The following is a 22322-nucleotide window of genomic DNA, read 5'->3' as shown; positions in this document are numbered from 1 at the left end:
GTGTTACTAACTGGCTACAATGATTAACTTTTAATGCCAAGTGTTATTACCCGTCACATATCTTTTACTTACATGTACACAAGTTTTGAAACGATGTTCCCGGTAGAAGCAGGAAAGTACTTTATTAATTACTAATTAGCCTGAATAATGCGTAGCTCGGACAAGTTGGCGTTAACCGTAGGCCGGGTCTTATTAGCGGAGCCGTTGTTATCACCGTTGTAGCGAGTCGTTGTTATCAAGTCTGAAAAGTTGTGGGTTTTCCAAACGCAGTTTCCACTGATCACGTGCTAAATCTTTGCCACGCCTACTAGTACAAGCGTTATATTATTACTCAGAGAAATTCTTACAACGGGAAGTGGCACCAGCGCCGTGAATAACAAGCCCAGTGAAACTTATTGATCACTCGTTGAATCGTTGCAAAAGCCGACCTTGCTTTGGAAATTCTGAAGTTTTGTGCTCGTCTAATATAAGGTTTGCTGGCTTCTAATAGAAGCCTAGTTTAAGTTCATAACCTACTTCTGATCACGGGTCTACGGTAGTACCCGTGCTTCAGTTGCTTAGGCCTATAACTGCTTCTTAGTCTTCCCTTTATTTACGCAGATCTTGAGCCTTATTTAAGAAATTAAGGACATTACACGCCCTTTAAGTGTCATTACTTTGACAATTGAGACTCTCATCATTTTATTATTGAAACTCTTTAATGGACGATCTGCAACTATGTATGCCTACACCAATGATATACAGCCCTGCTGGATATCATTGTCTAAATACAATCACAAATCTAATATTAAGCCTGCATTTCATGGAGTACATAAGCTTATGTAAGGTTTCTCATGAATTGGCTGAAGGGAAACTGCCAAATTTCCCTTATTAATCATCTTTTATCATTAGTCGAATCAATATTGACCTGGTAATGACTATTATGACGTCTGCAATGGCTGACACATCTGCCAAGGCTTTTTCATATACTCGTCTTCATTGCTTTTACCATAATGTTTTGTTCAAAAAGCTCCGTAATTTAAGCAAACTTTATATCACAATGTAATTCAACGGCTCATCTTGAATGGCATCAGGTATACTGGAGACTAGGATATTTGTGTCATCGATCTTTGCCGTAAAGTTCTCTAAGCTTGAACATGTGTTGTTGACTTTGATGGGAAAACAGCCTTGATGATGATTAAAATACTAATCGGACATTAATAACTACAAAAAATTTCTTAATGAGCTTCGCCAGCTTTGATTCAACGTTCAACCGTTTTATAATCCGAAGTGTATTAAACCATGGGAGCTGAAGTCAAGCAGGTCCTAGTTGAATAGTCAGTATCCGGAACAGTAGGAACTAGCAGGCTGAGGCCAGAGCTACTAATAAACTAACTTAGTTTATAGGATATACATTCTAAAAGAATTGACGTGCAACTTGCTGGTACAATCACATACCAGCATTTGAAAAATATGTAAATGATGAAATTAGTGGAGCAAATAAAATCAATGTTAATCATTGATTTATTTGATCGATTTGATTGAGGTGATGATTGATCATTCATTGATCTCTTTTAAGCGCATCTCCATTATAAACAAAGAGTGTTTGATGGCACTAATGCCCATAATCGCTAGATTACTAGATGTAGTCTACAGCCTGTGATCTTATTACTTTTGCAATGCTAATTTACATATCGTATGTCTTATCTGTACAAGGTTATTTCCAACTTAAACTTAAGCATGTATTCGCTCTGAGTCTATGTTGCAATATAAGTCAGCCAGCAGCACATACCTCAAGTATTGCACCAGTATTTTGCTAACTGTGTCATGGCTAGGCCTACTATTGATTGCTGACAGCCACCAGACTGATATGACAGCAGTGCTATTACATTAAACTGATAACAGTTTAAAATATTTGTTGTGTTGCCTTCAGGCAAGCGTACCTAAAGGCTCATTCACACTGTATCTTGCAGTATTTCGGGGTTGTCCTCTCTGTGATATAATGCAGAGGTATACTGCGACATATTGAGAACTGGCCTTCAGCAGCTCTTCCGTTGAATACCTGCTAAATATATGAAGAGTATTTATTCTGTCTCAAAGGAATTGGAGACCAATGAACCACATTCCCTCTTTTAGTTGCAGCTTTAGGCAGTGGTGAGGAAGATGGCTAGTGATACTGCGTCTGGTCTACAGCCGTTTATAGCCTCCTTAGAGCAAGCTTTGGAGTGTGAACTTTGCAATGAAAATGAAAACGAGTTGAGAACGTTGATGTGCTGTTCTAAGCTCGTTTGTATATCTTGCCTCAGTTAGTATCAAACCTACTTACATTATGAGTTGAATTTGAGAACATGAAGTAGAATGGAGCATCGGTATGTTTGCTCTATTATAGCCATACCAGTTTGCTCTATTATAGACATACCAGTTTGCTCTATTATAGCCATACCAGTTTGCTCTATTATAGACATACCAGTTTGCTCTATTATAGCCATACCAGTTTGCTCTATTATAGCCATACCAGTTTGCTCTATTATAACCATACCAGTTTGCTCTATTATAGCCATACCAGTTTGCTCTATTATAGCCATACTAGTTTGCTCTATTATAGACATACCAGTTTGCTCTATTATAGACATACCAGTTTGCTCTATTATAGCCATACCAGTTTGCTCTATTATAGCCATACCAGTTTGTTCTGTTATAGCCATACCAGTTTGCTCTATTATAGCCATACCAGTTTGCTCTATTATAGTTATACCAGTTTGCTCTATTATAGCTCAAGAACCAAGTGCCATAAAAGTTGCTAAATCTCAGCATATTACTGTGTACCACAGGTAGAGCTATAGAGTGGGTCAGATAGAGGTCATAGCATACACTCGTTGTTATAAACACTGATAGGATGCGCGTAGCTGGCAGCTCAACCTTTACCGGTAGCTATAAAAGTTCAATTTAGTCTTTGCCTGCTATCACCCACCATTGCACTAATAGTGACTGTGGTAGTTTCATCAGAGTAAACACAAAAACTATCTGTCATTGGTTGAAGCCTACATTTACCTATAAACTTGGAGTTATCTGCTACCTACTGTATTAAACGATAAAGGAATGACAGTAATTACTTCGCAGGATAGAGAAAAATCCACAAAATAATCCAGTAACAACATTTTTAGCATTTGCAGTAACAACATTTTTAGCATTTCCAGCATTTTTACAACATTTAGCATTTTTAGCATAGCATTTTTAGCAATTTTATACAACATGAAACCAGTTATCACAATTAAAAAGCATTGAATGTCAATGAATCTAAGGCTATGTTTATTAAGTATGTGTATCAGAAGCTTACCCACTTGATGGGACTGTAGATCATGTTCCTTAGTAATCAGAAAACTACAGTACTTCTTTTACAACTGCTAGGGGTACATGATTGAGGCTGTCAAATGATATACACATAGTTCATATATATATACCTCCAATGCATACGCAATCTGAATGCACTCCAGGAAATTGGTGAAACAGAACAGCCTCACAAACAGCTAATAAAAAGATGTTCAAGACCGCATAGAATTTTTATCTTCTGCAGCTGCCATATAGTATGGTTTCTGTCATTCCATAATTAAAATTAACGCGGTAGTCATTTTCAATTGCAGATTCATTGTTCAGTATCGTAACCTAAAGGTAGACAACTCCAAACTTTTGCCATTTACATTTCATTTCAAGAAATCCCACACTTTTGAATAGACTAGTGCAAGGTGGGCTGATCTTTTGTCGTGTAAAAAGTTTGTAGCTTTCTTAATCATTTAGAAATGTAATGTTAGTGCATCTACTACTCAACAAGATGAAAAAGTATGCATTGAGTGATTTCCCTGTGGTCCCATCTCTCATTCGGTAACGTATAGGTAATGTATAGGTAACGTATAGGTATTGTATAGGTAACGTATAGGTAACGTATAGGTAACGTATAGGTAACGTATAGGTAACGTATAGGTAACGTATAGGTAACGTATAGGTAACGTATAGGTAACGTATAGGTAACGTATAGGTAGCGTATAGGTAGCGTATAGGTAACGTATAGGTAACGTATAGGTAACGTACAGGTAACGTATAGGTAATGTACAGGTAATGTATAGGTAACGTATAGGTAACGTACAGGTAACGTATAGGTAATGTATAGGTAACGTATAGGTAACGTATAGGTAACGTACAGGTAACGTATAGGTAATGTACAGGTAACGTATAGGTAACGTATAGGTAAAGAATATTACATTCAGCTCAGGGAGTTCTATAGAAAGATGCGAGTGAGCTAAAAATCCATCAATAATGCTAGCAACTGTTGTCATGTATCACATACGACTCATCAACAATGCTAGCAACTGTTGTCATGTATCACATACGGCTAAATAAAGGCCAAATACATGTATTTATATTCCACGCTTCAGAGAACATACTGCCAGCGCATAATACACTAACAAAAAGCTGATAATATACATGGATTTGCTTGTAGTATGTTTAATATACATGACATGAGCATTGCCTTACTTCAACTACATGTATGTTGAGTGTGTGGTCAAGGTTATTTATTTGTTGAGTGATATCGATTGGTAGCTGATAATTTTCTCAGTAAATCGCAATCAGTAATCATTCTGGGGTATGTCTCCAGACACCTGCATCCCCATATGCTAAACAAGTTTTTCATAGAGCAGACAACTCCATTTTAATGATAACTGGATAATGGAATTTTTAACATTGAATAATTGAAACTGCGCGTTATTCAGATAACTTTATCAGTGTAATAATTATTTGAGTCCATGCAGTGAAGGCGACTCTTGGTGTTTCAAGCTGAGTATTCACCATCAAAGATGCTATTATTGCTGCACTGTTCATCCCTTCCATTACACCAGGGGTTCCCAACCAGGGAGGAATTCTCCCCTAGGGGGGAATTATGAATACACAAGGGGGAACAGAGAGGTGTCTGATTTGTTAAATTTTTAATTTATGTCTTGCAGTGCCGTGTGAGTTTGGGTCTCATCATTTAACAGTTTGGTTTTATTTATAATACTAGTTGCTAATAATGAGCTACTAGTCAGAACCCAGATATATGTGATCACATCTATCCAGATTCTGATTGGATAGTAAATTAGGCTAATCATAAACCAATTCACCGCCATGCTGACGGACATGTATTGTTATGTGCTGTATGCTTGCTGTATAAAAACTAATAATATGTTGTTATATGTTTAGATGTGTACATTAAAATGGGATTATAATTTGTATCAGTTGTTTTTAGTCATGTGTGTTAAAAGTGGGTTGGGAATCAAATTTATGAAAAAGCATAAGGGGGAACTGAATTAAAAAGGTTGGGAACCCCTGCATTACATCATTTGTCAAAGTTGTGTTGTAGCTAATGCAAAGCATACAGCGCTGAACCTGTGATGCAACCTTTCTTGTGTGTTTCTGACTTGAAAATGACTTGGAACTATAGCAGAAATGCTATAAAAGCCAGAATTCCTATAAACACTGATTTCTTTGCTTAGGTATTCATAATGTCAACAGGTTTCTTAGGCCAATGTCTTTTATCTTCCAGATAAATTGTTTGAAGATGAGATGTCAGAGCGACTTAAAAAAACTCCAGTCTGTCCCTTTTGTCAAAAAGACCTGTACAAGAAAGTAGCTCACTATCCAGTACAGAAGATGGCAAAACATTTCCGGTGCTGGCTTCGAGAGTTCAAACAATCACTTCAAACAGGTAGCTTATAGACTAATGCTTTCACCAAGTACTTCTTCTTTTCTATAGGAGCTCGAAGCTCTAAAATTCTGATTTAAGAAAAGGTTAAAATAGTTTTGTTGCTACAAAATTTTACCTGCACGGTGGATTTATATCGTGAGATTTGAACATTTTGCATGAAAATGAAGATGTGAGCCTTTGCAGGGTGCTGCCAAAAGCAGGCTGTTAACCAGGGTGCTGTCTGTGCTTTCCCTTTTTTCTAGTACTAGCTGTGCTACCCGGCGTTGCCCGGATAATGAAAAAGTCTTTGGACAGAAAATTGATTTGTATTTAACATATAACGACATTTGCCATTCTAACTTTCAAACTACATATCATGAGAGAAATTTTTTGTGTAGTTGAAATAAATTAAGAGAGAAAATAAAAGCAACTGTAAAGGTTTTCAAACTTTGTCAAACAACTTTAACTTTTAAACTTCATATCAGGAGAAAAAGGTTTTGCGCAAAACAACCAAATTAAAAATAAATACAACAACTGTGAAGGTTTTCAACCAACTGTAAGTTTAAAATTTCATAATTTGAAAGTGTTTCATTGAAATAACTTAGAAAGGAAAATATTAAAGTAAAGGTGTTTAAATTTAAATGTGAACTCATTAGAGAGTAATGGCTAAATATAGTCTGTTTCGCTACGATTACAATCAAAGATTATTTGGTATACAATTATATGATTTCAGTTCGTTTCAGCGTTGGCATGCGAAGATTGGCATGCAAAAAAATCATAGGCTATAGACGTACATAGGGGTATAGAAACCCATAGTAATTATCTAATGCAATCACCTCCTGTTAAAATCATCATCATTAAAAATAGTACCAAAATACTATGTTAACCTCAGTAACTATGGGTACCTACAATGACTTTAGTGCATTTTGTGGTTATGATCTGCGAGATAATAGAACATTACAATGTACTACGTAGAGAGTTCTTATCTTCAAGACAGACGTGTAACATAAACGCTAAATCTAACTTAAATGAATTTAGTTTACTCAACACATGCTTGAAGGAAGGTTTAGTATGTATTTTAGTAAACTTCAAACTTTATGTAAACTTTCAAAATTTACATTAGCGAATCGTGTTTATTATAACAGATACCGACCGAACGTACCGGATAACGGACTTTGATAACTTGCCATGGCGAGTTCAGGGATGTGTATCTTTTAACAACGTATATAATCGATACACAAATCGCCAAATTTCAAGTTAGAGATAAATTATTGTTGATTTCTTGGGCTGAAAAAATTGCCCTAACGAAAAAAAGTCGAAGAAGCATCGTTTTGCATATACTTAGGTTCCAAAATATTTTAATATAGTTGTCCGCGTGAGAAGAGTTGGCCTTGACGCCAGATATAGTAATTGAACCTTAAGAAAAATATTTCTTAACAGAGGCATCATAACGTCTGGGCGCATCGGTAAAATAATCGGCGTGCGCTATAGCTATAGCTGGAATGACATATCTTCAGACTTTGTGAAATATATATATAGATTATGCTCATTGTTGAATTTGAACCATAGAGCAAAAGGAAGGAATTCTGTAATATAATGGCACACGAGCACAGTATAGGTATAGCTCAATAGTGACAGTATTTAGCAGGTAGCTTATATACATGTACACCAGTACAGTATAGCTCAATAGTGACAGTACTTAGCAGGTAGCTTATATACACCAGTACAGTATAGCTCAATAGTGACAGTACTTAGCAGGTAGCTTATATACACCAGTACAGTATAGCTCAATAGTGACAGTACTTAGCAGGTAGCTTATATACACCAGTACAGTATAGCTCAATAGTGACAGTACTTAGCAGGTAGCTTATATACACCAGTACAGTATAGCTCAATAGTGACAGTACTTAGCAGGTAGCTTATATACACCAGTACAGTACAGCTCAATAGTGACAGTACTTAGCAGGTAGCTTATATACACCAGTACAGTACAGCTCAATAGTGACAGTACTTAGCAGGTAGCTTATATACACCAGTACAGTATAGCTCAATAGTGACAGTACTTAGCAGGTAGGTTATATACGTAGAAAAGGCTAGATAAAGACTAGCTGTTCACTTGATGAAAGCTGATAAGTGAATAGCAAATAAATGTACATTCCAACGCCCGGTTACTGGTGCGTAGCGCTGATCTCTGTCTGAGCTTTGATTGGTGTGATTACCAGCAAGGTCTTTCTTGGCTTCTGTCTTTGTTTGCTCCTGCAAATGAACATCACAGTAATACGAGGGTTTATGTAGAAGACTTCACAAATTAATGCAACCTTGTATCAGTTTGTGGCGTTTCTGCTTTAGCTCAAGTTCCTTCTATACCAGCACGTATGCAATGAAGAACACTTTGTTACAGTACTATGGAAGAGCTTTATGATGGAACACAGTTTAGGTGAACTTTAGGTCGACTTGTGTAACCTCAGTGAAAAGCTGATATTGAATCAAAATGACTAAAACAAAAAACAATACAAAGTATGATTAATCAATCTCGCCAGTTTTAGTGACATTATTTAAACTCATAATTCCATGAAAGATAGACTGAAAGAGGCAAATCTATACTTTCGTTTGACATGAATCAAGTAGGACTCTATGGACAGTTAGGACCAGTGTTTTAATATTCTTAATGCTGAGGAGCTACCTAAGGGTGTTATTAAATATATGCTGTCTAAAATACTCAGATCGTATATTCAATCCGCCTGACCATCCATTACATTCCTACTTCCCTCTAAAAAACCGCTACACCTCATACCAGACACTAACACCTTACCAATTTACATTATAAAACAGAGTTATACAAAAAGAACTTTTTCTTTCAATACGCATAATTTACTTGACTATTTTTTATTTTTGTCTCATGTTCTAATTTACTTTAAATGGCATTAACTGGTGTTAATAATGTTAATATCTGTCTGTAATCAACACCTGTTTACATGCTGACTCATGCAATGCTATAGCAGCGATTCATAGTGCAGTGCTTTGTGTTACAGAATTCACAGACATTTGTCGGACTGTTGGATGCACAAACAAAGTCTGCAAGCATTGTAAAAGCTGTAAAGAATTTCTCTGCGAGGCGTAAGTCATTTTTTAAATAGGAAAAATGAGAAAGCCATTCACTGTGTTTTGAGTCAAGACAGATAAAGCTGCTGGTAGCTACACTCTAGTGGTTATTAGATTACAGACTTTTGTTTCATTGAAACTTGGTATGTAAATATTTTAGCAATATTTTACAAACTTGAAATTAATGGAGTGAATTTTTCGTAACATATATGCTGGATAGTTTGATAAAGATAGTTTACTCCTCAAACTGGTACATGAAAGTCTGATGCAAATTTTATAAAATTTGAGAACAACTTTCAATTCTATCCACCCGAGCTGTAGACAGCAAAATTTGATGTTTACTTACATGCATATGACGTGTCTGTTATGACTGCCTGGTCCACCTATAAAAACAAGTTTATCAAAAATTCACGTAGGTGAACGTTGTCTCATTTTTTGATATCACTAATTTTTGTTTGCAATCACAACTCACATCCACAACTCTAAAACCATAGAACAGATGGGTGCATGAACAGCATCAGATAACATACCCTGCTATAGTATTTCATGACAGAGCGACCTCTTCAGATATGTTTAGATTTAAATAATGTTAATATGACTCCTTTGCTAATAGTAGTCTGCATTTTAACTGTTTATACACTTTGCAGAGTACTGGTACTCAATCCAAAAGTTAACAAAATTTTTAAAACAAATATAAAATACCAAAATAAATATAACAATTATAACGCAATAACTTATAACCAGTATAACAAAATAAATATAACCAGTATAAATACCAAAATATTTATAAACTAAACTATAACAAAAACAGCGTATAAATTTAGTGTCTTCACATTATATTTATCGGGGTAAAACATCATATAAATGTGGTGTTTTTACCACTATAAATATAACAAAAACAAATTGCTAAAATGTTGGCAACTGCTTATAAGTCAACTCTAAAACATTCGCAATGTTTAACATTTATTTTTATTTAGCGAAACCAATAACTCTGCACACCGAGACTTTGTTGTTGTTTACATTTATGAAGTGAGACAATAGTTAACTAGGCTAAACATTCCCATACGACAGTTTAAAACCAGTTTTAAAATATGGTTGAAATGTGAACCAAGTTTTAAAAATCAAACTAATATTAAATTGCAAAATTTTAATTTGTAAATCACAAATGAAAAACTCAAAATTGTTTTGAAAATATTATTGCTAGCTCCTTTAACAATGTTTCACCTAATACCTGTTCTCTTAACAGAGAAAGGTATTTTGAACACTACAGCATATGTGAAGCATTTACCTAATTTTATTGTCTAACCGTTGCCCTTTTTTGTGCTTCTTGTATGGCATAATTTAAATGATATTTTTGTTTGAAATAGAGTTATTCCCAATAAAGTAATAAAAGAAAAAATTAAAAAGATGTTTTAAGAAATAAAATGTTTCACTGTGTGATTTCATGCTTTGTTGCTAATCAAAAGAGAATCTAGCTCGAGTGAAATTGTGACATAGTAGGAGCACCTCTGCTCGTCTTTTTCAAAATGCACCTTGGCTATTCTGGAAACCTGGCTATTCTAAAGTTGGTTACATAGTTTAGTATAGTGATGTTGTACAGAGATTTTCTTGTATGTAGCCATGTTCTATTTACATTGGTCACAGGTGCGAGATGAAAACATGTAGCATGGGGGCCGAGAGACACGACGTGATTGGTGTTAAAGAGAGTCAGCAAGCTCTTCAATCATGGATATTAGCAAGAGAGAAGAACATCCGCGCTTTTGAGTCCGAAGTATGTATTAGCTAGTATTGTTAAAATGTTTCTTCAGTGTAAGTTCTCACGAAGATAAAGAAAGAATAAACTTTATAGAAAACAAGCTAAAGATAATTATTATGTATCTTTTAAGGTCTTTCATGCTGGCTGACCTTTAAAATATTCAACTAAACTTGAGAATTAGTTGAAGGATTCTGAATGTAAACTCCTCTGTACAAGTAGATATATATAAATAGTAATCTATTTGGTTTTTACTTTGACCTAGACAATACTATATATATATAGTTCAGTAGTCAAATTTTCAATTAAAATAATTGACGGAAGGGTGACAATTGCGGAGGGGTTGTTAACTTCAAAATTAAAAACATCACATAATACAAAATTTGTTATACATCATGTATAACAAATTGTTATAATGGTTATGTATCTATATATTTCTCAAAGTATGTCCATATGTATGCATTCCGGCTATAGCTCTTTAAATATTGGAATAAAGAATCCGAAGCAAAGAAGGTTTGATATCAGATCCTACCATTCGCCATTCCAATGCCCTACCCAATAGGTTGCAGAGAGAATGAGTTGATAGCTTGCCGATATAAATCGCTATATGGGAACACATACCCAACGGCTCTGCATACCATGCAGGGTGATTGCATAAGTGATTGTCATTAGTTAGCTTACTAAGATTTTTCACTGGCAATTTACCAGGCTAATAGCAAGTGGCATTTCAACTCTCATTACTTCTCCTTGTTTATAAGCTGATTTTTATTACCCGGGCAACGCCGGGTAGCACAGCTAGTTATGTATAATACACAATTTTTATTATACATGATACACAGATGTTGAAAAGAACTCTGTCTTTTATCGAACACTAAATAGCATTAGGTAAGTTTTGATCCAAGTGATCTCTTTTTATATATTTCCTTTTTTGTAAAACTTTAGTAAAACTTTTGCACATCGCTATACTACATCTATCCTGCAATTATTTAGTATAGATATAAAATACTAAATAGAATCTTTCGAATGAATTGCACGATTTACAGCGCTGCCAAATGCCATCTTGCACCCGCTTAACTTTTATTTAAAAATAGCTAGCAGCAATCTAGGAATGCTAAATGGAACAAAATACTTCTGATTTACAATTTTTACTTCTTTAGAATAAAAAGCCACAGAATTAAAGCAGTCTTTGTCATGCTCGTTAGCTGACCACCCGTGGCTTCAACACTAACAAATCAAGTTTTTTTCAACATATACAGTACAACAGGGTGTGAAATTTGACAAAAAGTGTGGCATAGTTTTTCGAACAGTCTCATCGCGCGTTTTCAGCTTGTACGCATTTGATCTAGTTTTGTATCTTCTGGTATCATATGGTTTCTACAGCACAAAGAAGTGGTTAAAAAGATACGGGAAGCCTCTTTGCGCCTGCATAACTCTCTTGAGTCTACACTTTCTCAAGAGATCGCAACTACAATTTCTGTTCTGACAGAAGCTGAGACAGAATTCAATGGTCTAGACAACAAACTGCATGCAGAACAATCTAACCTTCGTTTTGCTAAAGAGTTGAGTAGTTTTGATGAGATTGGGAGCATCTACATCGCCCGTCAGCTACAAGAATACGGTAAGTTCAACTATTTTAAATCGAGCAAATAAGCAACTACTGTATCTTACCAACTTATATGACTGAACAACTAAAGACTTTAGAATGTTGATGGATGGTGACATAGCATAGGCTTCTTTTGATCTGTTTGGAGTTGTTTCACTTCATCAATTAGTTGTAGCATATTACTGACTAGCTCTATCGAAATTCTAAACTCAGCAAGATAGATCTTCTTTGGTTTCCATATGGACCACTTTGCAGCTTTACAGAATAATTGTGCACATACTGGTTACACACGATGATCTCTCACAGTACAAGGGACTGCCACCGTACTAGTAATAACAAAAAAGTATAGGCTACTTTAAAGGGAGACAACTCCGAAGCAATAAACAGCAGAAAATGATTAAACATTTTTTTCCAAAACAGTGCAGGTCCATCCTTATGAAGTGCATCACTTGTAGGGTACATATTCTCTCTTATAGATGAATATAGAAAGGTGGTATTCGGTGCCCAAGAGATGGTTATGAAAGGAACGCAATGTTATGATGCAGTTTGGAGCGCAAACAGTCATTTAGTGGTGAGTAAGGATGGAGGAGTAGAAGTCATTGATGTAAGTGGCATGCAGACCAAAGGACCAACTGTAGTCAAGTCTATCATACTAGATGGGAGTGCATTTTCATTAGCTGTGCATGAGTCTAACATCATCATTGGCTTCAAACCAACAACTAGTTCCATGCACCACACTGTCTTCATAACATTGAATAGTGACTATGATGAGATTGGACGATGGTCTAAAGAGCTCAGTGGCTGCGATTTTACTGTGGCTGATGGGAAAATCATCCTTTCATCCAGTTTATTCAGCAGCTGCCTTAAAAGATTCAGTCTCGAAGGGGAACCTTTCCCTGACATATTCTTTAATGGCGGAACAGCTGGAGTTGCTGCAATGTCATCCGCGACTGTAGCATTAGCTGACAACAAGTACAACAAAGTGTACAGGAAACAGGTACACGAGCACAGAAGTAACATATTATGGAGTGTCGACCTGGCCAGTCCATTCGCGCTGTGTGTCGATGTCAATGAAAACCTCTGGATTACATCAAGTGATCAAGATGTGATCTTTATTGTTTCGTCACATGGTAAGTATTTATAAGTTGGAATAAAATAACCATTTCTTGATTATACAAAAATCAGAAACTCATTTTCAATTGAATTGGCTATTACTTATTATGACAGCTACCAACGTCAAGTCTGACATAATAAAAAGCAAAAAATTTCAAAAAGCGACAAAATTTGTCAAAGCATTTATAAATATGTAATATTTGCTAGTGCTTATGGATACAGCCTACTCTATGAGCCCTAGATGAGAGTGTGTCTAGGATTGTAAGTTGTATAGGTTGTAAGTTTGTAAGTTATAGGTTGTATAAGTTGTAAGTTGTATTCACTCACAACAGATAATTATCAGGTTATTGGTCCTACAAGCTGTTCTAGAATCTTCACTTTTTTGAAATAAATACATTTTTACTATTAAAACATCTTCTACCATTAAGGAGGCCATTCGTGTTCACTGATAAGAAATTGCATGAAATGCTCTGGTATCGTTACAAATAAATATACTGTAAAACCTTTAATTGAACATTAGTTTATTTGAATGCCACCTTTAGTTGACCGCCTCTATAGGGAAGGGTTAAAAAATAAAGTTCCATGTCGTTCAAATAGAGGTTTTACGATAGTCACTGATCAGAACAACATACATATGGTGAAAGTGACAAGATTTCTTCTGCTGGATCTACTTATGTTTCTGTGTTTAAGGTAAAAAGCTTCAAGAGCTCACTGTTCCAGGGCATTCTGCCTTAACAAGCAAGACCGGTATCATGGTGCATGACGACTATTTCTATGTGTGCCATGAACACGGTGTTGACAGATTTGCCTTCTCGCTCAGCGAAGATAACTTAGAAAAACTTTAACAAACTTGACGTGATTGACAGAGCTGGGTTATAGCCTAATCCTTCAAAACATGAGATATTTGTAACAATACAAAGACAAATGAGTAGTTCAAAACTTCAAATATTACAAATTTGTTTGTGTTGTGAGAAAACAACTCCTTATTTTTACTGTATAATCATTAGCTTTCCTATGATTTCTGCTTTTTCTTATCTAAACCAAAATTATTTTAATCGTTAATTTTTATTAATTGTGTAAAGACCAGTTTATGGCAAATTATTCAAATACATTTGGAGGGAATACACCTCTTCTCTTCTTTTCATCAACTCACGAACAGCTCTGCTCTACTAGAAACTAGCCCCTACATAAGAAGCAACTCTTTCCAAGGTTTCCTGTCGCTGCTCAATAATAGGTTATGCTATCTGTCGGCAATAAATGTATCAGTCATTCCCCTTGTATCTTCTGCGAACAAAGCCTTGAAAGGAAAGAGCTATTCAATCAATCGGAGTACAGACTTGCACATAAAAGTCTACTACTTCTGGAGATTAAATCTGGCTGCGGAGTGACAGTGGCACTAACCAGTTTTCACCAAGATACATAATAAGGACTATTGGCACGAGAGCAATAGATCCCTTTGTTATCGCAGTATGGAAGGCGAGAATACAGGATCTAAGACCAGATGTGTAAATGTAATTAGTGCCCCACCCCCTTCCTTTCTTCTCATTTATTGTGCAGACTTGACTTTTTGTAGAAGAGATGCGCCCCTGAGCTGCTGCTTAGAAAATGTATTGAATTGAAAATTTTCCATGTGAAGCTTTCAGAAAATTTCATATAAAAGTAATCCAAGGTTGAAACAAATTCTACGGTTACTGGGTAACTAGTTTATGAGAAACTAGTTGAATGGATTCAATGAAGAAATCTAGCTTAAAATCTTGCACACAATGCTTACTGACGACCACTCAAACGGGTCGTGTACGTAAAAAAACCTCTTCTAAAATTTTTTTTTTCTTTTGTACATAATGATTGTTGTGTTTAATATGCCAATGATATATTAATGTAAATATAAATAAATATAAATTTACTATTAGCTCTACTTTCCTAGCTGCAGTTAAGTCGAGTTTTGCATGGTGTTAGAAGTAAGGCTCTAGAAGGTCAGATATAAACCGTGCTGCAAGAATATCCGAGATAAGGTGAGGTAGGTTATTGACTCATCGTGTTGTAGGCTAAATATATTAAGCTTTCAGTGAAGCTTCTGGTTTGAAATTCTGGTTAAGCACTTTTCATTCATAAAATATCTTGCCCAATGTCTTTGAATTTCACATGTGTCACTACAGTTTTATGTGTATCACTACAGTTTCACATGTGTCACTACAGTTTCCAAGTTTTCATTTTATTGTCTCATAAGCCCCTCTCAAATTATGCATTCACCAGAGCTATTTCAGTTCGCTAGCGTCCTCATTTCAAGCTGACATTAGACATCTGTAAGTTAATGTGTTAACCATAGTTAATACATGTACATGACTGAAAGCTTCTCAAGGCTGATAGCTGCTAACTTGTGCCATGAAAACAGTTTAAAGTGCTAATTATTTTTGTCTATTTTGACCTCATTTCATGACGTATAATCATTGTGGTAAATGAATCACAACAAACATTGACAACTACTTGTTTATGCATTTGGGAAGCAGACAAACTCAGTTGTTTACTCGCTCTGTGGCGGTCATTGAAAAGTAGGCCAGTTGAGCTTTATTAGGCACAACTATGATTTAAGGTCAAGGTTCATCATTGATTGGCCAAGCCTATTTAAAACCAGGAAAAGTTTAATATTTAGTGACTAATTGCAATTTCATTTTTGTGAGACAACTCTTTCTGTTGCAACAGATTATATTTGAGAAACACTAAATTATTGTAAGTGGCTTCATTTTTCTGCATTCATAAAGAATTGGATACAAGTATCCAGTTGGTGTTAGAAATATTTATGTTACATAGTGCATGCTGTCTTTGGTGTTCCAAAACAGCTCATAGACCATCTAGTTCAATATAGACACAGATGATTATTTTGCTATTTTCCTGTAAGTTGTTAGGACAATGCAGCTGCTAGTAGCTGTCAGATCATGGGATCCTAGATTAGGTAGAGAATATAGTCAACTTAAACATGTAGCGAGATTAGCACGATGAAAATCATCAATTTCAAGTGCCTAGACGCATTTGTTAAACTTATATTTACTATTACTTTATAGAATTACACCCAAAGATGTCTTATAAAATGCAAATATTGGCCAATCAGATTAAACTACTGTACGTTCTGTAACAAACGAGCTTGCATATGTCTGGAGTTGTCTGACCTTTCAAGACAATTAACTGGGATCTGGAAGTTATTAGGAGCCAGATAGGCTAGCTCACCTGCTGCTTCAAGGTTACTTAGCTATAATAATTAGCTAATCAGTGCCAAACAGGGTTTTCTCTTTATTTTCCTTGCTAGTAATTCTATGCAGTAGATCAGTTATGGGCTGTACACTGAGTATGTCAGGACGAATAAGATGTGAGGATAAATGCTGACTCCGAAGTGTAGAAGGAGGATTGGAGCCTTTCCCTTTGAACAATCATACATATGTATTGCCAAATATAGTATTATAGCCAACTGGGTGTAACTACTTTCTGCAAATTCTTAGTGATTACCCTTCTTCAAGCATTTATGAGCTCACAAGGAATCAGTAGCCAGTAAACATCACAAATTGATTACACTCAAAGATGGACTTTATTTAAACTTATTGATGAACTTGATTTGTAAAAAATAGACAAAGATTTCAAAATAGTTTTAGTCATTATAAACTCTAGCTAAATTAAAGGTACAAGCAGTCAGTAAATATAAAAGCCTAGGCTAATATGATATTTCATGAAAGTTAATGTTTAACACATTGCGCAATCTGAGAACAAATACATTGTATATTTGATTGAAGCATTTGATGAACGCTGCACTTTTTGCAAGCTGCCAGAATTAGCTTGTACAATGTGGAAGTGGATTGTCTACTCCCTCTGAATTTCTGGAATACCGGGAACGTCGGCCTCGATCTCACGAGCTTCTTGAGCGAGAGTGCAGAGAGGACAACACCAGCTCATGAGACAATCATTAAAAAAAGTGCCATCGATGCCTTTTTTGTCTCTAATAACCTCTCTCTGTTTTGCCATGCAGTAGATATTGGCAATCGGAACTAGTGACACGAGGCCACATTTTAGACAGCTTTCTCCGTTCTATTAACATAGAAATCAGTTGGAAATTACAGAGACATCAGTTGGAAATGATGCAGACATCAGTTTGAACTGATATAGACATCAGTTTAAAATAACATAGACATCAGTTTGAAATGACATAAACATCAGTTTGAAATGACATAAACATCAGTTTGAAATGACATAGACATCAGTTTGAAATAACATTGATCGAGCAAGCTAGTGATTACCAATGAGAGCGATATTAAAAAAGGAACGCATGATCATGTGTTACAAAGTGTGAGAATATGTCAATCTTCGGCTTTCAGGAAGACCGAATACTTCTTGCAGATATTAAGAATTTTGCATGTTTAGCTGCATGCTGTTTTTTTCAAACGTGTTAACCACCAGTCTTGTTTTATCCTATCAGATATAGCCATAGACTTAGTGCTAGCAAATCATTAAATCCTAGTTTAGTAGATTAAAATCCATATGCAAATCTCTGCGTTCAATACTACTCTTTTTTATATTGTTGCTCAGTTATTTAAAAGATTCTAAGCTTTTGTTTGCAGTTCTCTACGTGAACACAACTTCTTACTAACAGAGCAGCACCGACTTGTCACCTACTTCTGTGAAAGAAGCTCCACCATAGGATTACTTTTAGGGTTAGTATCACCAAACCACAAGTTTTCCTTGTGCAGCTTATGATACAAGACGGAAACGAATTGCAACACAGAGACCGCTTTTCATTGGTCTATGCACGGAAGCATGTAAATGAAATAAAAATGCATGCCTTACCCTACTTACGTGTAGATACCTAGCCTCAAGCCTATTTCATATTCAGCGCATTATAGCCTAACCTATCAACAGGATGCTTATGATGAATATTTGAAAGTGACAAATGACAAATCACTTTGGAGTATGACAGGAGCCCCTGACATTTATGAATGTCCTGTGGAGACATCCGTAGCCATAGAAATTAGCAAGCACATAATTGAAGTAGCATAACTAGAAGCTATCGGATAAGTTCAACAGTTGTTAAGTCATACTAGTGATAATACTGATGAACTAGCTTCAACACAAGAATGCCAGCGAGTTTCGTTGCCGGGGAGCATTGCAAAAGCAAGGAGTTTAGTGGATGCTCAACATTTATATCAAGTAGATCAGACATCAAATTTGTGAACAACTTTGCATAACAAAAACTGTTGACCATATTTCTAAAAGGAAGGTGAGACAGCGCATGTCAGCCAACAAGGCTCAGTTTAGTTTAAACTAGCAACAACACTATTATTCTAATTACAAATACCATGGCTCATTCATGATTGTGTTGACCAGATACAAACTGTAGGCACAAAATATAAAAATAAATTTTAAATGCTCACTTATTCACGACGAATTATTTTTGGCCAGATACAACTAGCCAGTCAAACCAATTGTCACAGTTCCTGGGAACACCAGAAGTTACTGTTGATGCACTTTTTTATTCAGTTATATGACAAGGAAGTCAAGAATATTAATTATTTGTACATATAATTATGAACTGCTCAATCCAACAGGTAAGGTAGAACAGAGCTAATAACACATGCCCTACTTAGGCTATAAAGTGATCACTTCTAATGTGTGTAGTATTTGAGTTTTAATGCTGACCTATATATATATAAAAAAGAAAGTGTATAGAGCTTTGAGGTACATGTATATATATACAAACCTTCTCAGCAACTTTTCCAAACACATAGCATGGCACTATATAGGAAAGACAGCAAACTGGAAGATTTCCAAAGCAGCTACATAATCCGTTCTTCCAAGCAGACATATTCAACTTTGTTGAAACGATACGACTTGCCAAGAAACAAGACTGTAAGATTCTATGCCTGGCAACCAACCTCCCTGTCCTAGCTAGATTAGCCCGCTAGTCTGGCTCACCCGCTAGCCTAGTCCCGCCTTCCAACTCGCTAGTTTCGAAAAATGGAAAGACATGATAGGCCCAAAATTATGCATCAAGAAAGCAAATAGTGAAGACAATCGCTGCGGCTAATCAACAAATGATGAAGAATGGCTATTGATTAGATGAATAGGGAGTGCTAGGTAACGCGAGTGGAAAGAATAGCATGCTAAAAATCATAGCAGGTTCTTGTAACTAAGCGCTCCATGCAATGATATTTTGCTCACAACGAATATGACAAGCGATATTTATTGAAGTGGAATAGCATTGGTAGATGCGTTAATGTAGTCTAAGGAACATTGCAAGAACAAATGAGTGAAATACCGTTAGAAGAAGCCTCAGTTACGCGTCAGCTTTGCCGGGTGAATACAAATGTCAACACTGATAAAATACAACATTCAATTCGATGACTTTACAGTAACTAATAATAACATGAATGACAGTGACATCAGGTAAAATGCGAGTAAAACTTCTAAAAACTCTCTTGAATCCGGAATATGTAACCGTGTATTGACTAGATATAACAGCACTAAATCAATTAAGCAGTTGTAAACTAAGGAAAGATGGATATATACAAAGTGAAAAGCCTATGAGCAAGAAGAATAGAGACAATATCATGGAGTTTATCGATTAGATATCTGCTGTTTCCTCAGTGACTCATAGCTACTGTAAGCCGCTTGCTGGTACATCTTGGTGGCAGCGACGCGATCGTCAGCCATAGTGATGCCTCTACCTACTATAATGACATCGGCACCCCGCAGTCTAACGGCCTCCTCTGGACTCACATACCGCTGACCTAGTTTATCCCCAGCTTCCCCAGATATCTTTACACCTGTAATATAGAAGACCTCAAATTCTGTCATTCTAACACACGAGAAGGAAAGCTAAATCGCGTGTAGCTTTCCTTCCTTTCCTTTTACACATTAATTACGTTACTATATTTTGTTTTTGGTCTCAAAGTCTAATTTGCTTTAAACTGCGCTGACCAGTGTAAATAAAGGTAATATCCATCTATGTTTGTGTGTGGTCCGAGCGCTTCTGAATTGCTCACATCTCATCTGCTAGTTTTGCTTTTGATGAGCATAATTTCTGCATTTTGAATAGTAATCAGAATTGATAAGGCAATCATTGCCATGAATGCGTCTAACAAAAGGGATTGATAAGATGACATTGAACTTGTGAGTGGCTTCATTGACCACTATACAACAGCATAGATATTACTGGAAAATTAACATTTCATATACTGATTCCTCAGTGCATCCCCCTAAAGCCTGTTTCCCATATCGGCTGCGAGACCCCGCCGGTGATCTTGCGCAGCACTTACGACACTAAGCTCGGCAGATCTGTTCACAGAAAGCTGCATCGCTAATAATCGCATAAAAATGTTCACTCGCCATGCCGTTTTGAAAATGATGACCTTCACCTGCACAGTGCAATCCGGGAAGGTTTTGCTTGCGGTTATTCGCGAAAATCGAACAGCGTTGAACTATTGCATTGACCGCCGGCATCTACTGGTGGTACTCGGCGTGTAGGTTCACATTTCACGGCTGATAGCCCTGTGGTGCTGTCACCGGTGCTTACGGCGTATATGGGAACCAGGCTAAAGAGTCACCATGAAATGTCAACCCGCCTGCCCGCCTTTAGATCTGCAAGCGAGTGCACGAGACACCCCCAACTGATGAAACATATAAAACCCGCAAGCGAATTGATGTACAGATGACTTGGAGAAGAATACCTGGTGTCATGTGTATCAATGTTGGGTCTGAAGTGAGTTTAGACTGTGAGATGAATCCAATAACAAAATCGTTATTTTCCTGGGCCATGCTTACGGTCGCTAGAAAAGAGAATATAAAAGGCTTGTATTATCATTTCGCATGAATGCTCTGCGCAAACAATTCATATGAGCAGAGATAATTTCACAAGTACTACGTACAACAGTGATAATCAATACATGCAATGACCTGCACATCATACAGTATAGGCTGAATGACTAGCGATCCAAGTGTGTAAACACGGAGCAGTCATCGCTGGTGCGCCCACGGCCCATAGGTAAAACTTCCTCTAGACTACATGTACAGCTGACCAATCCTAGTTTAGCTAAACTAGAACTGTAAGAATGCGAGTCTAAACATTGTGAGGAAAGAAATTGGTCTTGCCAGAGACCTGGAAACAATATTGTTAACTATAGGAAGATGGGTGCTACTATAGTGTGAGGTCTACCGCCATACGCGACCTACCCAGATGAAGGGTGAGGTATACCATGTGACCAATGCTCATGAAATACTGTAAAACCTCTATTTGAATGCCATGGCGCTCTATTTTTCAACCCTTCCCCTATACTGGCGGTCAAATGGAGGCGGCATTTAAATAGAGGCTGGCATTGTATTTCCCAAATAGCTTGTCAGATTTTTGAGAAGAAAAATTCACTGTAAAACCTCAAAATGAACGCCACCTCTATTCGAAAGCAGACCTGTATTCCCTGGATGCAAGTTGGGGCGGCAAATGTTAGGCGACTAGTTACGAACGCCCGGGGGTTTGGGGGGGGGGCGGTGTAAGCCCCTTAACGGGGTCCGGGGCAGCACCCCGAAGCTCTGGAAATTTTAAGTATCAACAACCCTCGAAATTATGTATAAATGCAATTAATTGTAAGCCTCAAAATCTACATAAATATATTGTTTATGGTTCATGGAAAGCAAAACCTTTTCTTTATTCAACAAACGATAATAAAATTACGGTATAAAACTCATGACACTATAGATTTCTGTAAGGGACATTGACAGAGCAAGAGCTATTACTCTTTATTGCAATAGCTCTTATTCTGTCAATGTGTCTATGGCAGAAATCTTTCACAACTGATTCTGTATCTATTTCAACATCTTTATGGACAATATTAGAAGATTATTTAGACGAGCCTGCCCCGTTGTTCTCCTCCTCGATGTTTTGATTCGGATATGTTATAAGGAAAATACAAGTTTGGGGGTCTTCTTCACACCCCGCTATAAAGTCTTAATCACAGAGACAATATAGAACGCTAGCTGCTAGTAACAGAGCCGTATAGCTTCCCATAGCTTGTGAAACTATACGA

General features: G+C 36.5%; 3 protein-coding genes across 4 annotated transcripts in view; 1 reads left to right on the top strand and 2 right to left on the bottom strand.

Moving 5' to 3' along the window:
• Positions 1–334: 334 nt before the first annotated feature.
• On the top strand, positions 335–14392 carry LOC137393703 (uncharacterized). 2 transcript variants are annotated; one of them, XM_068080360.1, is made up of 8 exons: positions 335–471; positions 2116–2284; positions 5555–5716; positions 8728–8812; positions 10442–10568; positions 11931–12168; positions 12630–13283; positions 13957–14392. In XM_068080360.1, exons 2-8 carry the CDS (start codon positions 2143–2145, stop codon positions 14109–14111), a joined length of 1563 nt encoding a protein of 520 aa, XP_067936461.1. In that variant the 5' UTR covers positions 335–471; positions 2116–2142; the 3' UTR covers positions 14112–14392. The 2 variants fall into 2 exon arrangements, with proteins under 2 accessions (XP_067936461.1, XP_067936462.1); XM_068080361.1 differs by lacking the exon at positions 2116–2284 and having other exon boundaries at positions 347–471.
• Positions 14393–16824: 2432 nt separating this feature from the next.
• On the bottom strand, positions 16825–19214 carry LOC137393140 (uncharacterized). The gene is made up of 2 exons (XM_068079563.1): positions 19004–19214; positions 16825–17337 (listed from the first exon to the last, which is right to left on the bottom strand). Exons 1-2 carry the CDS (start codon positions 19106–19108, stop codon positions 17113–17115), a joined length of 330 nt encoding a protein of 109 aa, XP_067935664.1. The 5' UTR covers positions 19109–19214; the 3' UTR covers positions 16825–17112.
• A 256-nt stretch (positions 19215–19470) lies between these two features.
• The window catches only part of LOC137395304 (uncharacterized), a 63117-nt gene continuing 60265 nt past the window's right edge, over positions 19471–22322 (bottom strand). The window contains exons 14-15 of the mRNA XM_068082196.1: positions 20973–21071; positions 19471–20069 (exon numbers count right to left, since the gene is read on the bottom strand). Coding sequence (XP_067938297.1) covers positions 19861–20069; positions 20973–21071 — 308 coding nt within the window. The 3' untranslated portion in view covers positions 19471–19860. The remainder of the gene's footprint in view (positions 20070–20972; positions 21072–22322) is intronic.

This window comes from Watersipora subatra, chromosome 4 (genome assembly GCF_963576615.1).
Source record: "Watersipora subatra chromosome 4, tzWatSuba1.1, whole genome shotgun sequence".
Classification (NCBI taxonomy): Eukaryota; Metazoa; Bryozoa; class Gymnolaemata; order Cheilostomatida; family Watersiporidae; genus Watersipora; species Watersipora subatra.
The sequence above is the reverse complement of the archived record's forward strand: the minus strand, read 5'-3'. Positions and strand labels throughout refer to the sequence as shown.